Genomic DNA, 22698 nt, shown 5'->3' with positions numbered 1-22698 from the left:
CGTTAGTAACACACTATGCGATCATAGTAACATAGTTATTAAGGTTGAAGGCAGACTTTAAGTCCATCTAGTTCAACCCATAGCCTAACCTAACAAGCCCTAACATGTTGATCCAGAGGAAGGCAAAAAAAAACATGTGGCAAAGAGTAAGCTCCACACTGGGGAAAAAAATTCCTTCCCGACTCCACATACGGCAATCAGACTAGTTCCCTGGATCAACACCCTGACAAAGAATCTAGTATATATACCCTGTAACATTATACTTTTCAAGAAAGGTATCCAGTCCCCTCTTAAATTTAAGTAATGAATCACTCATTACAACGTCATACGGCAGAGACTTCCATAGTCTCACTGCTCTTACGGTAAAGAATCCGCATCGGTGATTATGCTTAAACCTTCTTTCCTCCAGACGTAGAGGATGCCCCCTTGTCCCTGTCTCAGGTCTATGATTAAAAAGATCATCAGAAAGGTCTTTGTACTGTCCCCTCATATATTTATACATTAACATAAGATCACCCCCATAAAATCCTACAGGGAAAGCAAGGTCCCCCTGCTCACACCAGCACATGTCCAGGCCCGTTTCACTGTCACCAATAACCATCCGGATGGTCCAGAGTAGGCATGGGAGATCAGGTCAAAATAGAACTTTTTGGTATCAACTCCACTCACCATATTTGGAGGAAGAAGAAGGATGAGTACAACCCCAAGAATACCATCCTAACCATGAAGCATGGTAGGGGAAACATCATACCTTGGGGGTGCTGTTTTGCAAAGGGGACAGGACAACTGCACCATATTGTAGGGAGGATGGATGGAGTCATTTATCGTGGGATTTTGGCCAACAACCTCCTTCGCTCAGTAAGAGCATTGAAGATGGATCATGGCTGGGTTTTCCAGCATGTCAATAATCCGAAACACACAGCCAGGGCAAGTAAGGACTGGCTATGTAAGAAGCATTTCAAGGTCCTGGAGGGGCCTAGCTACTCTCCAGACCTGAACCCAATAGAAAATCTTTGGATGGAGTTGAAACTCAATGTTACTCCTCAACAGCCCCTAAACTTGAAAGATCTGGAGAAGAACCGTGTGGAGGAGTGGGCCAAAATCCCTGAATGAAAACTTGGTCAAAAGCTACAGTTAACGTCTGACTTCTGTAATTGCAAACAAAGGTTTCTGTACCAAATATTAAGTTCTGTTTTCTATTTTTATCAAATACCTATTTAATGGAATAAAATGCAAATTGATTATTTAAGAATCATACAATGTGATTTTCTGATTTTTTTTTAAAGATTCTGTCTCACAGTTGAAGTGTACATATGATAAAAATTGCAAAGCTCTCCATTTTTTGAAGGTGGGAAAACTTGGAAAAATCATCAGTGTATGAAATACTTATTTCCCCCACTGTATATATTCACTGCCATTTTTCAGTACTGTAAAGAGCTATCAACAGGTTAAGAAATAAAAAATTTCCCTACATTCACCTTACCGCTCACCTATCTGGCTCCTCCACTCCTCAACATCACCTATCAGGTCCTTGCCTCATCTTCTGATTCGAGTGTTGAAATTCCATGCGCATGCACAGTCACAGTACACCTCATGTCATGACCTTTTGCACACTTGCACAGAACCCTCCAAGACCTCCTCAGAGCTTTGCTCAGTATGAGAGGCCCAGGAAAGCAGTGCTCATGCCAGAGATCAGAAGATGTGACGAGGACTGGATGGGTGACGGTGAGTAGCTAAGGGGGCAGAGAGGTGAGCGATTATGTAAGTATAAGTTTTCTCTCTATTTTTTACATATGATGTTTGTTATTCTCTGGGATGTGCAGAGATACCAGAGCATAATAAGAAGCATTCAATTTGTGGAGAATAACTTTTTTCAATAAAATTTCCAAGGAAAAAATGCACAAGCAGACCGGTTTAAATTCTTATTTCAGACGCTCATCTGTAGTCATGACTAATTCTTGCTCATTATTAGTGTTGAGCAAATGTGCTCGGATAAGGTGTTATCAGAACATGCTTGTGTGCTGAGTGTCTTCGGCATGCTCAAAACATATGTTGAAGTCCCCGGCGGCTGCATATCTCAAGGCGGTTCAAAAGCCGCAACACATGCAGGGATTTGCCACATTTGCTCATCACTACTCATTATGACTAAGCCTAGACTAGAAACACTTGAATTGTGTACAGGATACAGTTTGATGTACCGTACTTTTGGAATGAAGATTTTTCATGTTTTTAATGATTTTGGAAATGTGCTGGATTATCAATACTACAATTGGTCTACAAATGGCCAACACGGTACACACTCCACTGCTAATTCAGAACTGTGGTTTCATGGAAAGGACACTGGGTGAGCTGAAACCATTTTCTTTTCCAATAAATATTATGTAACAATGGTGCCATAAAGCTAGAACTAATCTTACAAGAAAGCAAACCTTCATACAACTTTGTCACAGGGTAAAAGCTACAACCTTTAGAATGTGTTAATGAAAAAGATTTCTTGACATTGAGAGACCAAAACAGACAAGTCGTGAGAGGTTAATTTAGCTATATATTTACTCCGTCATGGTGCTTGAAACTAGAAAAAATGTGCAAACAGGAGCTCCTGCTAAGAATGTACAGTTCTAAGTCAGATATGTTCAATCAAAATGACTCCTATTGAGAAAATTTGATACTGCAAATTTATTATTATACATTATTATTATTATACATTTTTATAGCGCCATTTATTCCATGGCGCTTTACATGTGAATACGGGGCAAATATAGACAAATACATTAAACATGATGGATTGAGATCTATTGCACTTGTCTAATCTTAGATAATAAAAAAAAACTCCCCCATTTTTGACTATAAACTTGTTCTAATAGACCAGTTTGTACATTCTGTAATGGGCAGTCAGCTAATCAAAGCTTGCTGTGCAAGGCCCCTTATCACTGTATGAGTATGTGCACACAACGTCTTTTAGACACCTCATAGATGTATCTGTAGAGTTTTTGAAACAGATGGTTTTTCTTGACGCATCATCCTTGCCATCCTCTTTGTTTTTGTTTTTTTCATTAACTTTGTCATCTGTGATTTATTTTTTTTTTTAATTGTGTAGACATACTACTGAGCAGCTTCCAAAGGGAAGCCATCTGAAGAATAGTAAGGTCATTACTTTTAGATGCTTCTTAACTTTTAAAGCTGGAAGCAGTTAAAAGAACTTCAAAAAGCTGGAATGTACAGTGTGCACAGGAAGTTGTTTTAACGTCGCAGTGCATGTGTTCCTTGTTTTTGCTATTTTTTTTTAACAATTTTCCAGACTGGTTCCAGACAGAATCGGCATGTAAAAGACGTTGTGTGCACAGACCTTAAAGAGTAACAGTCGTTTTAATGTTTATGTCATAAAACAATAGTACACGTAAAAATAAATAACTTTGTAATATATCTTATCAGAGAAATCTGCTTCTTTTTCTGCCAAAATGTATCAGTCATTATCAAAGTTCTCAATCCTGAGGTAAAATCTGTATTCAGTGAAGACAGACTTTCTCATTTGGTTGGTTACTATTTAAATGAGGTTTTACTTGTGTGTAACCAACAAGTGTTGGTTAGTCCAAGTGTATAAGAAGTTATTGGTCTTGGGTTTTGGGTTGAATCAAGTTTCTCTTGACAACTGGTCTCACGCATAGCATTTTGTAAACCTCGAGAAGTATCGTCAACACCTGAACTACTAATCTCCAAAGAAAAGCAATGATGTCTGTGATCTCTCGAAAAAGACTCAGATGTCAATTTCTGGCTACGTAGATAAAAATATTTCTTTTTCTTTTAAGTTTTCTGGTAAAACATGCCTAAAATGCATTTATCAGGATTCTAGTGGCAGTGAATATGAAAGTGAGTCAAGCTCAGATGAGGAACGAAGAATCACTACAAAAATTACTCGGCGACGGCTGATTTATAAGGTACCGAGTGCAGATGACTCCTGGGCCCAGCTGTAGCATGAGTTTTTGCCTCCAATACCTTGGATGTTTGCTATTTACAGTTTTCTTAAAAGCATGCTGAAATAATAACCTTATGATACATTAGCCCTTGACAATCCTCACAGTGCATACATCATTGTCCAAGCTACCTGGTGGTGATATATGCAGATTATAATTTTAGTTTTAGTTTTCTGCTCCATTTTATAACAGTCAATAGATAAATCAGTACAAATATTTTTAGCATAGCAGACCTCCGTAATCGATATATTAAAATGTCATTGTGCATCCCATTATAAGTGGAATATAAAAGAAAGCACTAAATTGGCATGACCAACTTGAACAAAGTAACATAACTTACATTTGTTGGAACACGCGTCTTTAGCATGGAGCAGAATCTGGTACCTTACAACTTTGAGTAATCCCGGGTAATGATTGAACACGTACATTTAAGCGTTAGAACGTTATTCTGAAATTGTTGAACCGATCATCATTGCCCTGTGGATTCCTGATTTTCACCCTATTTCCCTGTGATATGAAGAGCTCTGTCCTCCCACATTCATTCCTGCTGTCTAATTTAGTTTTGAGAAGGCTTCTCTTTTTGAGCATGGTTTGCAGAATTCGGATCGATCAGGATATGAACATTCACTATGTGCATGATTGTGTGGTTTTTAGAATGAAGTAGAAGAAGAAAGTCTATCACAGTTTACTAACAAGTTGGGATAACAGAGCAATCTGCTGTGTACAGTCCTGCTCATCGTTATTGGCACCCATGAAGTTCAAGTACATAATGAGGAATATCTCCTGAAAGAAATGAATCAAGTGAAGCAGTTTTTAGTAAAGAGCAGTTGTGTTAAATGCAAAAGAGCAAATGATAGACAATAATTTAATGTTATTAAGAAGTTCGCCATGCATGGAACCATAAAGAACCTCCCTGGATGTTGGGGAAAGGGGAAACTTGACAACAAATGTCTTTGAAGGTTGGTGCGAATGGTGGAAAAAACACCACGTCAAAGATCTAAAGACCTGAAGGCCAACCTGGAACAGTCTGGGGTCATGGTTTCAACAAGTACCGTACACTGCACACTAACCAAGCAGATCTTTATGGGCAAAGGCCGAGGATGAAGCTGTTGCTGAAGAAAAGACATGAAAAGAAACAACTGATCTTTGCCAAAGAGTACCTTGACAAGTGACAATCCTGCTGAGAAAATGGTCTGTGGACAGATGAAACAAAAATAGAACTTTTTGGCAATGCAAAGCAACAGTTTGTTTACAAATGGCACAATGAAACATATAAGGAAAAGAACACCCTACTAGTGATGAGTGAGTATACTCGTTGCTCGGGTGTCCTCCCAGTATTTGGCGTTCTCGGAGATTTAGTTTTAGTCTCCTCAGCTGCATGATTTGTGGCTGCTGGACACCCTGAATACATCTGGGGATTCCCTAACAAACAGGCATTCCTCACATGTATTCAGGCTGTCCGGCAGGCACATATCATGCAGCTGAGGCGACGAAAACTAAATCTCCGAGCACTCCAAAATACTCAGAGGACACCTGAGCATGCTCGGGAAAACCCGAGCAACGAGTATACTCGCTCATCACTACACCCTACCAACAGTTAAGCATGGTAGAAAATCCATGGGGTTGTATTGCTGCATCTGGTGCTGGAGGCCTTAACCGTATCACAGGAATCATGATATCAGAGAATTATCAAGAAGTTTTTGCGCAAAATGTCCTACCCAGTGTAAGAATTTGATTTAAGTCAAAGATCATGGGTCCTCCAGCAAGACAGTGACCCAAAGCACACATCCAAAAGTACACAGGAATGGTGGAAAAGAAAAAATAGACTATTAAAATGGCCAACAATGAGTCCTGACCTCAATACCATTGAAAATCTTTGGGGTGAGCTGAAGTCTGCTATTTGGAAAAAGAACCCTGCAAACATTTAAGAGCTTGAACAAACTGCAAAGGAAGAGTGGGACAACATACCAGCTGAGAAGTGCAAGAAGGTTAAACATGCCTACAAGAAACGTTTGGAGGCTGTCATCAATGCCAAAAGGTGTGCAACCAAGTATTAATTAGGGGTGCCTTTATTGCTTCACTTGCTGTTTATTCTGTTTCTTCTTTGAAATTGTATCTTGGAAGTTAAAAAACAATGTTTTATTGTTGTCTTACTTTGGACCACTAATTAAAAAATCCTGAGGATATAACTTTGGTACATTAACATTTATTTCTGAAGATATTATACAGTCTATGAAAAAAATGGAAGGGGTGCCAATAATGGTGAGCAGCACTGTATGTGGGATCCTTTTTATTTTCAGGAGTATCTGCCAGATGTGTTTAGCATTGGCTTTCTTCGCTCTCCCAGTTGAAAACATATGAACACTTGGCCAAGTCAAGCACTCATGTGTATGCGGGAGTCGGGAGAGATAGCTGTCTGCCATATGAATGTTGTGACAACACATATCATTGGTGCAAACTGTGCAACGGTGCAGAGGCCCAATAGATTAGTGGGTCTACGCTCGTCTTAACAGCAGTTTCTTACTCTCAATCAGAATGCACAAGCTCATAATCTTCGTAGCTCACAAGGGATTGCCACGTTTGTTTAGGCAATCCCTGCATGTGTTGTGGCTGTCGAACAGCCCCGAGACATGCAGCCGCGGCGGCTCAAGCATTTTTTTCCCATCATGCCGATAATACTTGATTAGGACATGAGCGTGCTTGTATAACACCTCATCTGAACACGCTTCCTCATCACTAAATTTGTTAGAAATAATTAGGTGCTTTATGAAGAGCTGTGGAATATGAGGGTTCCATACACAGTTCTTGCACTGTTATTATTATTATTTATTTGTAGAGCTCTGTTGATTCCATAGGGCTTTACACGTGAAAAGGAGTTTACATACAAAATAAAGGTATAAATTACAGTGAACAGACTACCACTGACAGACTAGTACAGAGGTCAATGCCCTTGTGGGCTGACAGTCTACAGAGCAATAGGGAAGGAGACAGTAGGTTAGCGGCTTGCTTGGTGAGGTGGGGCAAGGGGTTATTGAAAGGATGAGTTTTCATGTTCCATCTGAAAATTCCAAATGTGGTGAATAATGGGATGTGTTGGGGCACAGAATTCAAAAGGATGGGGATACTCGCGAGAAGTCTTGGAGGCGATTGAGTGAGGAACGTACAAGTGTGGAAGAGAGAAAAAGATCTTGGGAGGACTAGAGATTATGTGTAGGAAAATATCGGGAGATTAGATACAAGGTATATGGAGGAGACAGATTATAGACGGCCTTGTAGATCGGGGTTAGTAGTTTTAGTAGTTTTAACTGGATTAATTGGAGAATTGGAAGCTAATGAAGGGATTTGTAGCTGGGAGATGCGGAGGAATAGCGAGGAGAGATGTGGATTAATTGGGTCCTCTACTATCTGTGGCTGCTCCTGGGAAAACTTTATTTAAGAATGCAGCACCTAACAAATAGAGTAAATAGGGCAGTGCAAATATGCAGAAAATCCAACACATCTGAATTTATACTGAAGGTGACGTGATGCTTAACTGAAAAGCAGTGGTAAACCTGATAGTCATATTACCTCCAATAAAAAGTGATGGCATATCCTATTGAAATGCTATCACTAACTATATGATTATTAAAAATAAGGAAAAAAATAGTTTTCTAAAAGTTTTATAATTTCATTAACTATGGAGAATCTTGGGAATGTAAATTATTTTCACAATTAATTTGAAGGTTGATTGGCTGTATAAATGTCTAGACATTAGTGGCCAGATTGGATAAGTTCTGTTCATTTTTGTCTTCATGCTGATCGAGTGGAATATTGTGGTCATAGGGTGGTCACATACATAGCCTGACACAAGCTCCTCAGAGGTCTGTTCCAATGGCATATACAAATATCTAATACTAATCGTCGATAAATGATTACTATGTGACCTCATTTACTATAATAAGCCGACTGTCATTTACAACAATGTAGTTAGGATAAATTCCACAAAGTGAAAGACTTTAGGCTTTGCAGTAAAAATGAAATCTAACCATATATTTGTTTCCATTCAACCTGCCTTATATTACCAGTGTTACCCACTCGTAGCATGGTTCCCAAAGGCTTGTCTTGTCTTATCCTCCTTACCTTGCATGCCCAGTGTGCTGTGTTTAGAAATTAAGGATTAATGTACAATTGATGTAATAATCTGACACTCTCTAGGGGGAGGAAGTTAAAAACATTCCCGGTGAAACTGTTACTGAAGAACAATACACAGATGAAGAAGGCAACATTATCACCAGAAAAGTAATTTTCTTTCCTCAATGTCCTTCGTTAATTTGGGAAGTATTCCCATATTCAACTTTTTGTGGTGTGAGCTTCCGAATGTTGAGCACCATAGAAAGTCAATGTTCCTGCTTCTCATAGGTGACACGGAAAGTCGTGAGACGTGTTGTGGTTCCACAAGAGAAAAAAGTTGGTGGAACTGTAAAGGTTGGGGCAAGTAATTATGTTTGTTGTGGTGACACATGCCTTTCTGTGTGCCAGGTTTGATGTCTTAAGACGAGTATCCGTTTGGTGTGTATTTAACACTGTGGCAAACATGTTTTGGATCTTTTCTCCATATATTTATATTCTGGAAATAGAAGCTTTTACAACCTTAAAGGAGTTATCCAGGACTAATTTATTTTTTCCTTTGCGCCTAAGGCAGGGAGTAGCTAAGAGTCTGCTCCTGCCCGCAATCCTGCTGACATCACATCAACACAGCAGCTGCTTCTCTTCTTTTTCGCTCTGCTCTGTTGATGGGGCAACTGCCGAAGTCAACACCGCCTGGCTGCGGGAAGCTGGCTGTCAGTCAGCATGATGCCAGCAGTCATGCCCTACTGACGGAAGAATTGAAATGGCAGAATCGCCAGCGGCAGCAGTCCGGGCAGAGTAGAGCAGGCAGATATTTAGCAACTACCTGCATGTTCGTTCTTAAGCACATAATAAAAAAATGAAAACCGTCAAAGAAAACACCTTTAACTCATACTATGGACTTGTGGAAATGTAAGGTTGCAGACATATGATATCTGCAACTGCACAGCAGCACTCCTGGCTGCCCTGTTCTACCACTAAGAAAAGTTTTTCCTTTTTCTTTTTCTTACTACACTGCATGTGAGATGCAAGGACTATGCTAATAGTCCCTAGTTATTAGTAGATTGGGTTATGTTTGAGGGATTTTTGGTAGATTCACTTGAGTTTTTTGAGGTAGAAATATTAGGCATGGTTTTCACATGGGATTGCTTCAGGAATCACTGTTTTTGAATACTTTTTTTTCCGAAGGGTTATTTGAAGCTATTTTGATAAGATTTTTGGAGTTTTTTTTCTATGCTTTAACAAGTTTGGAGTGGATTCCATGAGGAATCCACACTAATGAGGTGACATGTCACTTCTTTTTTTGAAACCTCATCAGAAAAAAACGCCCAAACTTGTCATATGAACAGCATGAAGTGGATTTTCCATTAAAATCAATAGCAAGAGTATTCAAAGTGTATTCGAAGGAGATCTGATTCAAAATCCTCATCAACAACTCTGACAAATGCTTATGGAAATTTCTGAGTGAGTTTCTCCTAGAGGATAGTTTCACAAGACAGTATTATAGCTGAATGTCCCTGTCTGACTACAGGTTTATTATCCTGAACCGACAGCACCATGGATCTCTATGATGTTGTCTTCTGTACTGGTATGTATGTGAAACTGGCAAACATTCATTAAAGTGAACTTCACGGCGGGATCAACACCTAGTAACTAATTATATGGCTGCATCTGTCTTTTGAGGCTCATTACAGGCATTGTGTGGGGAACGCTTACAGTATCTAGTGACACTAAACTTTTCAAACTTCTTTTGAACACTTGAATAGTCAAAAAGGCGTGCACTATAGGCGGACGAGTTTTGTCAATGGCACGCCCATTGAGGCATGGCTGAAATCCCTTATCGAGACTCCCTCTCTCCTCCCAGAACTTTGCATCTTGTGTTTGCTTGTGATCCCCATGACTTCAGACATGCGCACTGTGACTTTAAGTATCTGTCATGTAGATTGAGATCCACGGCGCATGCCCAAAATTGCTGAGTTCTCAAGCAGCCGCAAGCGGTAAAGTTCTGGGAGGAGCGAGTGAGGCCGGATTAGGTATTCCAGCCATGCCTCAGTGGGCGTTCTATCGGCAGAATAGTAGGACTGGTCCACCCATAGTGCACGAGTGTTCAACTACACTAGGTCCTTGAAAGAAGTTTGAAACAGTAAGCAAAGTTTCCTCACACAATGGGGTTGTCTGTATTTAGGCCTAAAAGACAGATGCAGCCATATAATTAGTTTGTAGGTGTTGATCCAGCCCCCAAGTTGCATTTTATTAGCAGTTGGAGAGCAAAACCCTCCAAACTGTTCCTATTAAACTGCCCTATTCTCTGAACTAATGTTTCTCATACATGTGTATAACAGTAGAAAGTATAAAACAGGTTAAGCATGAATAGCTGAAATCCCAGTGCAAGTAAAGTACCACACACCAGTAAGTTATAAGAGCCAAACAAAAGAAAAGAGTTTGTGTGATACGAGCCCAGGAATACACTACCAGATAAATGCAAAAAATAAACAATATAATATGCCCATCATATGCTCCAATGATAATCTCAGGCCTAGACTCTGATATGTGCCATATTCCGAAAACACATGAAAAAAATAGGCCTGGGACCCCTCAAATATATATACAGTGGGGAAAATAAGTATTTGATACATCACTGATTTTGCAAGTTCCCACCTACAAAGAATGGAGTCACAGAATCTAAAAATAAAAAAAAAAACAGAAAATCAAATTGTATGATTTTTACATAATTAGCATTTTATTGTTTATATAATAGAAAAAGAGAACTTAATATTTGACACAGAAATTTTTGATTTTGCAATTACAGAGGTCAGACGTTTCATGTAGTTCCGGATCAAGTTTGCACACACTGCAGCAGGGATTTTGGCCCACTCCTCCATACAGATCTTCTCCAGATAATTCTGGGCTGATTCCTTACCTTTCTCAAATTCATCCTTCCCCCACGAGGCGAGATCTTGCATGCAGACCGAGGAAGATTGACAGTCATCTTGTGTTTTTTTTCCATTTTCTAATAATTGTGCCAACAGTTGTTGTCTTCTCACCAAGCTGCTTGTCTATTGTTCTGTAGCCCATCCCAGCCTTGTGCAGGTCTACAATTTTGTTCCTAGTGTCCTTAGACAGCTCTTTGGTCTTGGCCGTGGTGGAGAGGTTGGAGTGTGATTGCTTGAGTGTGTAGACTGGTGTCTTTTATACATGAAACAAGTTCAAACAGTGCAACTAATACATGTATTTAGAGCAGATCTGTGAGAGAAAGAATTCATGTAATAAAATGCTAATTAATTATTTAAAAATCTTGCAGTATGTGATTTTCTGGTTTTTATTCTTAGATTCTGTCTCTCACAGTTGAAGTGTATCTACAATAAAAATTAGAGAACTCTCCATTCTTTGTAGGTGGGAAAAATTTCCAAAATCTGCAGGGTATCAAATACTTATTTTTCCCATTGTAACTATTAAGATAGCAAACATAAGCATAAGAGTATAGCCAATGGCAAAGTAATAACAGCAAGTGAAGAAAAAAAAATAAACCGATATAATGCAACCTGGTCACTGGACATATTAAATCCGTTTCATTTATTCATTCATTCAGGTCACTAGTTCTGTTATATCGGTTCAATTTTTTAATTCACTTGCTATTATTACTTTGCTATTAAATATGCTTTATGCTCTTTTTTTTGCTGTCTTAATAGGTATACATCTTTGAGGGGTCCCAGGCTTATTATTTTGTGGTTGTGTGTGTGGAGGGGATAGGATACCGGTACTTATCAGAGTGCGGCCCCACAGTTGTCATTGGAGATTGTGCTCTTTTATTTGTTTGGTCTTCTATTTGCTGTTCTGAATAAAGTTTATTCCTTTACATTATGTATGGTAGTTAGCATAGTGCATGCTCTTTACTCGTGCCCTTATCACACATTCTATATTCTCTTGTTTGGTTACATATAAAACCACACACGTCTAAAGCAATTTAGAAATGATTCAGGCACTTTCACTAGTGACCGGTCACTGCCAGAGTGAACTGTACAGAAAGTAATTCTGGTAAGCAGGTTATTTAGGTAAGTATTCCTGATGAACTCATCCATATTAAAGGTTTAACCTAAATCTGTTCTTGTTAAAGTTTTGCACACCTTTTGGGTGACCGGTTTTAGACCTTATAACATTTATTATACCTTGGTTGGTTGTGGAAAGGCTAATCTTGTTTTTGCTTTATGTGTTCTATGTTTTCTGCCATTAATATTTTGTCAGGTTTGCATTGGCTTCAGTGGTACTAACCATTCTAATTCTGATAAAATACCTACTGTAGGAGTAGGCCTGAGTGAGTGCTGAACCCCTGATTTAGGGTTGACTCTGAGTCCTTTAGAAACTTATGGACAGTCGACTTAGAGGAAAATGTTCCTCCACAATTTCATTTCTTAGGTCACCTGACATATATGTAAAATTGCAAAGCCAATGGGTGAACAAAGCCTCGATTGTTGTCTTAAAAGGGTTGTCCGGTCAGAATATACTGATTTCTTATATGTGAATAACATAGTAACATAGTTATTAAGGTTGAAGGAAGACGTTAAGTCCATCTAGTTCAACCCATAGCCTAACCTAACATGCCCTAACATGTTGAATAAGTCATCAATATCAGATCATGAGGGTCCGACACCCGACATCCCCACTGATCAGCCATTATTTGTTCCAGTGGCGTCTGGGTGTAAACACATGGAATGGACCTGCACTGTACAGCTCCATTCAATGTCCGCTCATGGGTACCGCACAATAAACCTTGTAACAGCTCATCGGTGAGGGTGCCGATTGTAGAACCCCACATTGTCTGATATTGATGACCAAACCCACAGGTAGATCATCAGTATATTTTGAACTGGCAATTTCTTTAAGACTTTATTTAAGGTTTTTGAGAAAAAAATTAAAATATTAAAATACAGAATTTTCTCTTTGAATTATCTATAACAATTCTTAAATCATTTATATTCTAGAATGACGGGTATAAAGTGAAGACCAAGAAGGAAGTCCGACACATTGAGAAGAAAAGTTATTCTTAATACCATAGTGATTCAGGTGAGTGGTGTGTAAGATTTTATAAGAATTCAAAGTCATCATCCAAGGTCTGGAAACATTGAGGCTACAGTACCAGATTATCTCATACATGCTAGTCCAAAGTAAACTAATTAGCCTTCATGGGTGGTACAAATCTCATATTATAAATCCAACTATTCAATTATCTCTCTTAATACTGTAGTCAAATACAATGTGCCAAATATTTAGCAGAATCCCATATTTTAAAGAACCTCATCATATAGGTTCAGATTAATCATAAGAAAAGCAATTTGAGGCAAAATACTTTTTGTGATTTGCTTCATGTGAATCATGCAAAATGGCAGCCGGCTGAATTTTGATGGGCCAGGAAGGTGTAAAAAGTAACACTGTGTCCAGTTACTTCCTCCAATCGAGTCTTTTCCTTAGTCCTCACACTCATCCAGACTGGAGAGAGCGAGTTGGTGATGGCCAAGGAGAGGCGAGTATTAATATTACCTTTTTTTACACAACATTTTTACACAACATTTATTATGCTTTGTAATCGGGAGAGACCCCAGGACATAGTAAGGCACACTTGGTTCGCATGAAGTATTTAATGCGTATCAAAGTTGCCTAAATCTTTGAAATCTGAATTTTGAGAAAGAAGAAAAATAGACAATCTCCCATAGGGTGATATGGTACCATAAATAGAGGGTGAGATACTGCTGAACTGGTGGAGTCGTGATTGGCACTACTCCAATAAAAGGTTGTGGGTGAGTCAGCCGCTGCTATCTAACCACCCTCTTCTGCATGGAATAGATAATGGATAGGAGGTTAGGCGTTAAAGATGACCACGCTGCTGCAGGACGTGAAAGATTTCCGACTCCCAAGGCAGATGAAGGCAGGTTTGTTACTCAGAGCCATTTTTCAAATTCAAACAACAAATTTGAATTTCGGAAGATTCACTCTTTTCTAGTTCAGATTTAAAGGTGTTGTCTGGCCTTATGATCGGATAGTCGTCAGTATCTGATTAATGTTGATGTTTTTAGCTCTGGCCATAAACAATGAACAAAGCTGGAACAGCACAGATCTGTTCCCCATGTAGTGGTCATTGCTGAGAATGGTAGTGTCAAGGAATGAGTGGACCCGTGGAAGTTCTGGTTCTAGTGCCCAAGCAGAACTTTAGCCCAAAGTTCGGCAGAACCCTAACCCCATTAAAAACAATGGAGACCTGAACTTTTGATCTGGGAAAAAAACCTCTCTCATGGACTTCCCTGGAACTTCGAACACTACAACAGACTTCTGGGAGAAGGTCATGTTTGGCGTATAGCACCAGGCACTAACTGTCCGGTACGAATCCCGAACTTTTAATTTTGAGTTAGTTCATCTCTACTGGTGACCAGATCTGAAATCAGCTAATCATTGCAGCCGTCGGATATCGGACTCCCACCAATCTAGTATTCTAAGTCCAAAAACCCCTCTAGTTTATTATAACTATGGGAAATGAAAGACATATGCAGAATATGATGATGGACAAGAAAAAAAAATCCACCCATAAGCAATGTTCCAACACATATGATATCTATGGAGTCTGTCAGCTTGGAACACCACCAATTTCAATATACGAGCACATCAGACCTACTAAAGATTTTACCCCACAATGGATATTTATCACTTATCCACTGAGTACGAGTAGAGTATTCACATGTGATCACTTGTGTTCTGATAAATATCTTACACTACATACCAGGCTCAAGACCACATTACATGGAGCTTCCAATAACTAAAAGAGAAGCAGCTAAATCCCTCAGGTAACCACTGCTGGTCTCACCTTCTACTCGCTTATCAGTGAGAAACATATTTTGGACATATATGTATGACATTTTTGGCTGAATTTTCCCATTAGCTACCCAGTAAGGCCACTGTTTGTGTTAGACCAATGCTTCCAATTTGTTTTGGGGGTTTTCTTTGGTGGGTGAGGGTGACTTTAAGAATCTCTAGAATACATCATCAGCAAGAGCTGTAACTTTCAGGCATGTTCACACAAGAGAATCAAGGGGTAATATTTCTCTTTGTGAAGAGTGACATGTCAAGGTAAGGAGACTTTTAAGCCTTGCAATGCTCCTCTGAGAAATTAAATATGCAAATTGCCTCTTCAGAAAGGAAGAGAACTAGAACTCCAGCACCACCTATTGGAACTGGCAACCTACAAGTCAATATTGACCCTTTAACAAGCCTTGTCCCATGACTTAGGATATGATTTCGCTTTTATCCTAAGTCATGTGATAAGGCTCGTTGGAGGGTCGATATTGACTGTTAGGATTGCTGCTTCCTATAGGTGGCACTAGAGATCTAGTCCTCTTCCTCTCTCAAGAGACAGTTTGCACACAAGGGAAGTTACACTTCATATTTTCTGCCCAGATATGAAAATTACAGTAGCGGTAGAGGGGCTGAGAGATTTCCAAATCTTATTCACACACTGAAAAAGAAAAGAAAAAAACCCTGCAAAACAGCAGCATTCTAATCTATGATACACATTTGTTCTGGATTCCCCATTGAGTTCAATAGTCAAGGTCAAAATCCACATAACTTCGTTTGTTGTAAAATCTGCTGCAGATCACCAACAGCAAAATGTTTAAGTCCACTACAAACTACTATCTAAAAAGATTAAAATTAAAAACACCAGAATTAAAGGGATCTTTTCACCAGGTTTTGAGTCTCTGAACAAATGTCACCAACTTTATTTGCTTCTGTACTGCATTCCACAAAGTTGCCTATCATCTCCTGACTACCCTTGTACACCCCTAAAAATACGGTTTTAATTGCTCTCACGCTGTATGTAGATCTGGATGGTCCAGCCCAATAGGTGTCATTGCTGCTTCATCTGTGCCTCCTCTCTGCTCCTAATCGCCGTCCTCCAGCTTTGATTGATAACGTGTCCTGCATCATCCGCATAGCATTGATTACACGGCAGAATAATCGTGAAACTAATGCTTTTAACAACACTTATTCACGATAATCTTGCAGAGTCAACCTTAGCTAAGGCCCTTTGCTACAAGTACACAAGAAGCTTTCCAAATACTAATGATGCTTTGTTCACTCTGATACTAATGATGCCCCTTATTATTATGGAAACAATCTGGTATTTCTCATGGCACAAATAGTGGAGCCTCCAATATGCCGTCAAGTATGGAATAAAAAATATTGGAACATTAAATCAGTTGTCCAGTGAAAATAAGGATCCCCAGGATATGTCATACTTTAGAAATTGGTTGGGATCCGATCGCTGCCACCAGCACCAGTTGGCAGAGGGGGGGACTTTTATTTCCGTTAGAAAATGAATGGAGCAGCAGTTGGGCGTGCACGTTGCCACTCCATTCTACTACGGATACAATTGTCTCATCAAGGATGAAAGTGCACTGTTCTCCAGATCCGTGTGGGTCCCAAATGTTGGGCCCTCACTAATCTACAAGTTATTACCTATGCATTGGATAGGTGATAATGTATCTTCACTAGACAGCCCCTTTAAGGCTAAGTTCACCCTTTGCATGTTTGATGCATATTTGTTCACGACATACCTGCAGATCACCTGCAGCAAAATCTGCATGTTACATTCAGATTTTTCTGTGGATTTTGTTGCAGATTTCATCCTCTCCGCTGCAAAGGGTCAAATCTGCCCGTTTTCCGCACCAACAATTGATATGCTGCAGATTTTAAAACTGCATCACATCAGTTTCTGGAAAGAAGTTTTCAGTAACATGAGTTTTATTGGAATCTCATCTACAACTGAAACCAGAAGTTTACATACACTATATTAAAAGACACATCTGCATGTTTTTCTCACTATCTGACATGAAATCACAATAAACCTTTCCCGTTTTAGGTCAATTAGGATTGCCAGAATTATTAATATTTGTCAAATGCCAGAATAATGATAGAGAATATTTTAAGGCATTTTTATTACTTACTGCAAAGTCAAAAGTTTACATACATTGAGATTACTATGCCTTTAAGCAATTCTGGATTGCCCATATGATGATGTCATGTGTTTGGAAGCTTCTAATGTTTTTTGGCAACATCTGAGTTAATTAGAGACACACCTGTGGAAGTATTTTAATGCACACCTGAAGCACGCTGCTTCTTTGTGCAGCATCATGGGAAAGTCTCAAGAAATCAGCCAAGATATCAGGAAGAGAATTGTGGACTTGCACAAGTCTGGCTCATCCTTGAGTACAATTTCAAGATACCTGAAGGTGCCTCATTCATCTGTACAAACAATTATACGCAAGCACAAACAAGAATGTCCAGCCACCATACCGCTCAGGAAGGAAATGGGTTCTGTGTCCCAGAGATGACCGTGCTTTGGTCCGACATGTGCAGATCAAACCAAGGATAAAAGCAAAAGACCTTGTGAACATGATTGCGGAAGTTGGTATGATTGTGTCAATATCCACAGTGAGACGAGTACTGTATCAACATGGGCTGAAAGGCCACTCTGCTAGGAAGAAGCCATTACTCCAAAAGAAACATAAAAAGCTAGATTAATGTTTGCAAATGCACACAGGAACAAAGACCTTAATTTTTGGAGACATATCCTGTTGTCTGATGAAACTAAAATTGAACTTTTTGGGCATAATGACCATTGTTACATTTGGAGGAAATAGGGAGAAGCCTGGAAGCCTAAGAACATCATCCCAACTGTGAAACATGGGGGTGTCAGTATCATGTTGTGAGGTTGATTTGCTGCTGGAGGAACTGGTGCACTTCACAAAATACGGTAGATGGCATCCTGAGAAAAGAATATTATGTGGCAATACTGAAGCAACATCTCAAGACATCAGCCAGGAAGTTACCAAAATGGTAACATAGTGGCTTAAGGATAACAAAGGCAATGTTTTGGAGTGGCCATCACAAACCCCTGATCTCCATCCTATTGAAAATTTATGGGCAGAGCAGAAAAGGCAGGTGCGAGCAAGGCAACCTACAAACCTGGATCAGTTACACCAGTGTTGTTGGGAGGAATGGGCCCAAATTCTGACCATCTGTTGTGAGAAGCTTATGGAAGGATATCCCAAACGTTTGATCCAAGTCATTCAGTTTTATGGCAATGGTGCCAAATACTAATGAAATGTATGTAAACTTTTGACTTTGCAGTAAGTAATAAAAATGCCTTAAAACATTCTCTCTCATTATTCTGGCATTTGGCAAATACCGTATTTTCTAGTTTATAAGACAACCTTTTAACCCCTGAAAATCTTCTTAAAAGTCGGGGGTCGTCTTATACTCCGGGTGTCGTCTTATAGGGCGGGTACGTACCAATGTGCATATGGTGTGGGGGAGTGGTCCCGATGACGAAGAGAGGGGGCGTCTCACAGGGAAGGTGTAAGTGGAGTATCCCCCTATTACCTCATTGTGGCAGCGATGCTCTCTGTGGGTCTCTGTGCTGGGATTTAGTTTACTTTTTATTATCCTATGCATAAAGCAGCCCACAGTGTACAAAATACAAAAGCACACAGTCTCAAGAGGTCATAGATTGTGAAGCAGGTCGAGTCGCTGTAAGTACAAAGTGAGACAAGGGGAGATTACTTAAATAAAGTGTTGCTTACTCATGTGAGGGCGGATTAGTTGAGCCCGTCAACACTGCCCCGACGCGCGTTTGACGTGTTGTGAGACTTTTGTGTATTACACAGTGTTCTGCTTTATGCATAGGATTTTTGTGTAGCTCCCCATCTTCTTTCCTCCTTAGTAGACTCATATGTATTTTGAATTGCTTCAGTAAATTATCTTTTTTTAACTTTATTGATGGTTCGTGGTTACTCTTTTTTGTCCTTTTGCTCTAATGTTAATGTTTTGGAGTACTCCACCGTTTGATCTCCTACCAATGATATACTGAAAGGTTTACACTAAACTCTACTCCATCCCTTAATCAGGATTCTGTGCTGTATGAATTTTGTTTTACTGATAATAAAAAAAAGCTGCAAAACGCAAGGAGTGAACATAGCCTAAGTGCATTTTCACTTCTGAAATGCATAAAAACACATGTAATCCACACCTAAGTATATCAAGAAAGTTTTGTCAAAGCCAAATACCAGGAAGTTTCAAAACTAAAGTAGCTTTATTTAAAGCATGACAAACTAAAATGCAATAAAAACTTATTTAAAAAAAAAGCACAGAAAAATGCAATGGAAAAATGCAAGTAACCTAATTTAAATAATAGGAGCAGAAATTCTTGCACCTAAAGGTCATTGTGGGAACATAGCATAGTGATTCATATCTGCAAAGAAACATTAAGCAGCATGTGCATGAGATTTCAGAAATCTCATTCACTTTGTTGAACTCATGCTGCAACATGTGAAGAAGCCTTAACATTCATGGCTAGTGTGAACAAAGCCTTGTGGTGAATATAACGCTCATTCTTCTCTCTTTTTTTATAGGATGAATGGTTACTGCCAGTATTCAGAATAAAAAACAATTAGTGGAAAACACTGAAAAACAAGCAAAAAGTGTGTGTTTGCCGCTTCCACACATTAACCGCATGGGTTTTTTTTATGCAAGAAACCTTTATTTTAGCATGAGCCAATTATACAGAGCATGGGAAATCACCTTCATTCGGATGGAGTCCAGGAGTGTGTAGTTTACAATGCAGTGTACATATTAAATGCCATGCTGGTAATGACGTCTCTACAAGCGTCTGGATTTTCCCAATGCTGGAACAACCGACGAAGAGGATGACATTGGATGGACTTGTGAAAGACACAATAATCACTAAAAATAAGCAACGGTTCGCCTTATTTTACATGTACCCCGTAAACCGGGGTCTAAAATGCTCTTGATTTTCTTTTATAAATCATCAATGGATTTGCTGTAAATAAGTGACACTTGTATAAAAGTCTAACAAGACTACGATTGATGTTAATAATGCACCGCCTGGTAACTACTTACCAACCGAAGATCACTCACATATCCATATAACCTAATAGGTGTCTGATAATACTTCACCGACGGGGTATATAATGGGTGCGTCTTCATAAAATCTTGTATATTATCAATTCAATTGTTTGTATATGAAAAAAAATAAAATAAAATAAAACAAAAGCCAAGCAGATTTTACACAAATTTCTTTAATTCTGCCGTAAACTTTAACAGTACACAACGAAACAGGGACTTCTGCTATCCCGAATCATTTTTCTTCGGATTAAGTAATATTTTGGTGCATGTATCACCCATTTTACTTTCATTTAGCCTTCGTTGAACTTTGCAAAAGCTACACTAGGACACAAAACCAACATCGGCGCTATCCACACAAGCCCTTTATTTAATCGTATCGCTGTTGCCAACCTCTCATGAACTTTTAAGAACAAAATAATAATATATTGTACGGTAGTGCATAGTTCCAGGCACTCGCTGTATTGCTTTTACATGGGTGGGGTAAGGTTTTTAGAAACGAAAGTTGTGCTTTCAGCAAAAAAAAAAAAAAAAAGCACAAAAAGAAACTGAAAAGAACAATTAGGCAGGCAGCACGATGTAAAGTCCTTACTGTATTGTGTACTGGCTATAAAGATGTAGACTCTTTTCAGTAAAGCCAATCATCTGTATTCATTCTAGCAGTGTAATATTAGGTTGTTAATGCTGCTGTGTTTTAAAAGGGCATTTTTATTTTTTATTTTTTTGGGGGGGTTTTGGTGAAATCTTTTCATTTGTTGATTATATTCATATGAAAACAGCATTCATTGATAATAGCTCTAATAACAATGTATGAAATCAAAACACTGGATGATCTAGTTGATTATTTAAAACAAAAATAAATTGTGTTTAAAACTGTCCTTGACTTTTATTTGTAGATTGGAGTTAAGTTTTTTTTTGTGTTTTTTCTTTTAATCTAAAAATGCATTATCTTTTTGAAATGAAAAATAAATGAGAAAAACAGACCTATACTACGGCACATGCACATGGCTGTATTTTTGGTCCGATTGCAATCCGGTACGGGGGGAGAAAAAATCGCTACATGCTTAAGTTTGATCCAATTTTCGGATCACTCTCTGTCACACAAGTCTATGAGTCTGTGGAAACCATTGGACTGCACTCAGATGCCATCTATGTAAAGTCCGATTTCCACGGACTGATAGAATGGAGAAGATGGAGACTTTTTTCTCTCCATCTTCTCATCCGAGAGAATCGGAGCACATCATAATCAAACTGTGATCTGAGTGTGATTAGCATAATCGGACAGATTGTGCCATAGATGTGAAGTCCGCCCTGGTCCTTCTGCCACGGAGGACTGGACTGGCCTTGCAAATTTCTTTGCTCAACACTATCAATTACTTAAAGGGAATCTGACATCACCAAAATGCTATTTATTTGCAGATATTGGGTTAATGTGCAAGTAAATTGCATTAAAACCCTGTGCAGCTGGCTGACTTCTAATGCGGCAATTCATTGAAAATTAAGTTTTAATCACTGTGTCACCGTGTAACAGTTCTCTCTGAGTCAATGAGGTGGTGCAGGACAATGTCACCACTCAGTATACTGGGAGTGCGGCTATCAGTAGCATAGCTACTGGGGGGCCGAGGGGGTGGTGGCACTCTGAGGGGCCCACCCGGAGCTACGTTATGCAACTGTATTGGAGTGCACAGTGCACCGATACAGTTACACTCTGCGCCAGGGCAGGGAGACACGATCTCCCTGCTCTGCCGCCCGGCCGCCGTGCGGCCCCTGAGGAGGTGTTGGGGGGCCCTGTGCCAGCAGTGGGCCCCCCGCCTGTCATCGCAGGGTCAGCTGTATCGGCTATATGCCAATGCAGCTGACTGCATTGATGAGAGAGGGAGCAACTGACCAGTCCATCACCCCTAGCTGCCATTCCATCACCCCAGCGGACCCCTAAGCAGCATCGGTCATCCTGACTGAACACCACAGGTGGAGTCACGAACACTACCATCATCTATAAACTATTTGAGCCCTATTTTAATTTGGGCGCCCCTCATAGGGTAACGGTCTGGGTCGAGCCATCGTGACATCCCAGCTGAGGGAACTGAAGGACCCGGTACCGAGTACCCCATTGCCCTTACGTGGGGGCGCGGCACAAACAACGTGTAAGAGCATGTTCACACTGTGGCCATTTTATAGACAAAACCTAAGATAGAAACAAAATGAACATATACCATGCTGTAAGTAAATAGATAGTGATAGTGCATGTAAATAACATATGGTACTTAGTAAATACTGTTTTTGATATAAAAAAAAAAGCATAGAAGCCATCCCACCGTGACAAGGTGCACCCCATTCGGAATGGTCCTAACCTCTTGTCTTAAAACCTGACCTTTACGCTCTTCTTCCAGCGCCCTTAAGACTCAACCTACTGATACATTGATCAAGCTATCTAACTATTGTATAATACCAATGTAAAGCTCGGAAACACTCCGACGTGGTTATCAAAGTACTAATAAATTGACGACAAATTACAGTGAATACATTTACATGGTTACAACTGTTCAAATTATCAGAAACTTACATTCTGCAAAGAATTACAGCAATTACTGTAGCATGGTGCAAACAATTGACATTAAAAAAAAAATTGTAATATTGTAAAATAGTAATAGTTACC

The 22698-nt window shown here is 39.4% G+C and overlaps 1 protein-coding gene across 36 annotated transcripts in view; it reads left to right on the top strand.

Moving 5' to 3' along the window:
* The window catches only part of ANK3 (ankyrin 3), an 853965-nt gene extending 833047 nt beyond the window's left edge, over positions 1–20918 (top strand). For 19 of the 36 annotated variants that reach the window (XM_069753574.1, XM_069753575.1, XM_069753577.1 and 16 more), the window contains 4 exons: positions 8166–8249; positions 8370–8441; positions 13058–13139; positions 19532–20197. In XM_069753574.1, the coding sequence (XP_069609675.1) occupies positions 8166–8249; positions 8370–8441; positions 13058–13123 (222 nt within the window). In that variant the 3' untranslated portion in view covers positions 13124–13139; positions 19532–20197. Of the gene's footprint in view, positions 1–8165; positions 8250–8369; positions 8442–13057; positions 13140–19531 lie in introns of all 36 variants that reach the window. The other 17 variants (XM_069753584.1, XM_069753587.1, XM_069753586.1 and 14 more) reach the window with 4 other exon arrangements.
* Positions 20919–22698: the final 1780 nt, after the last annotated feature.

Source organism: Ranitomeya imitator, chromosome 2, assembly GCF_032444005.1.
Source record: "Ranitomeya imitator isolate aRanImi1 chromosome 2, aRanImi1.pri, whole genome shotgun sequence".
Classification (NCBI taxonomy): Eukaryota; Metazoa; Chordata; class Amphibia; order Anura; family Dendrobatidae; genus Ranitomeya; species Ranitomeya imitator.
Note: the sequence above shows the minus strand (reverse complement) of the source record. Positions and strands in the feature narration are given on the sequence as shown.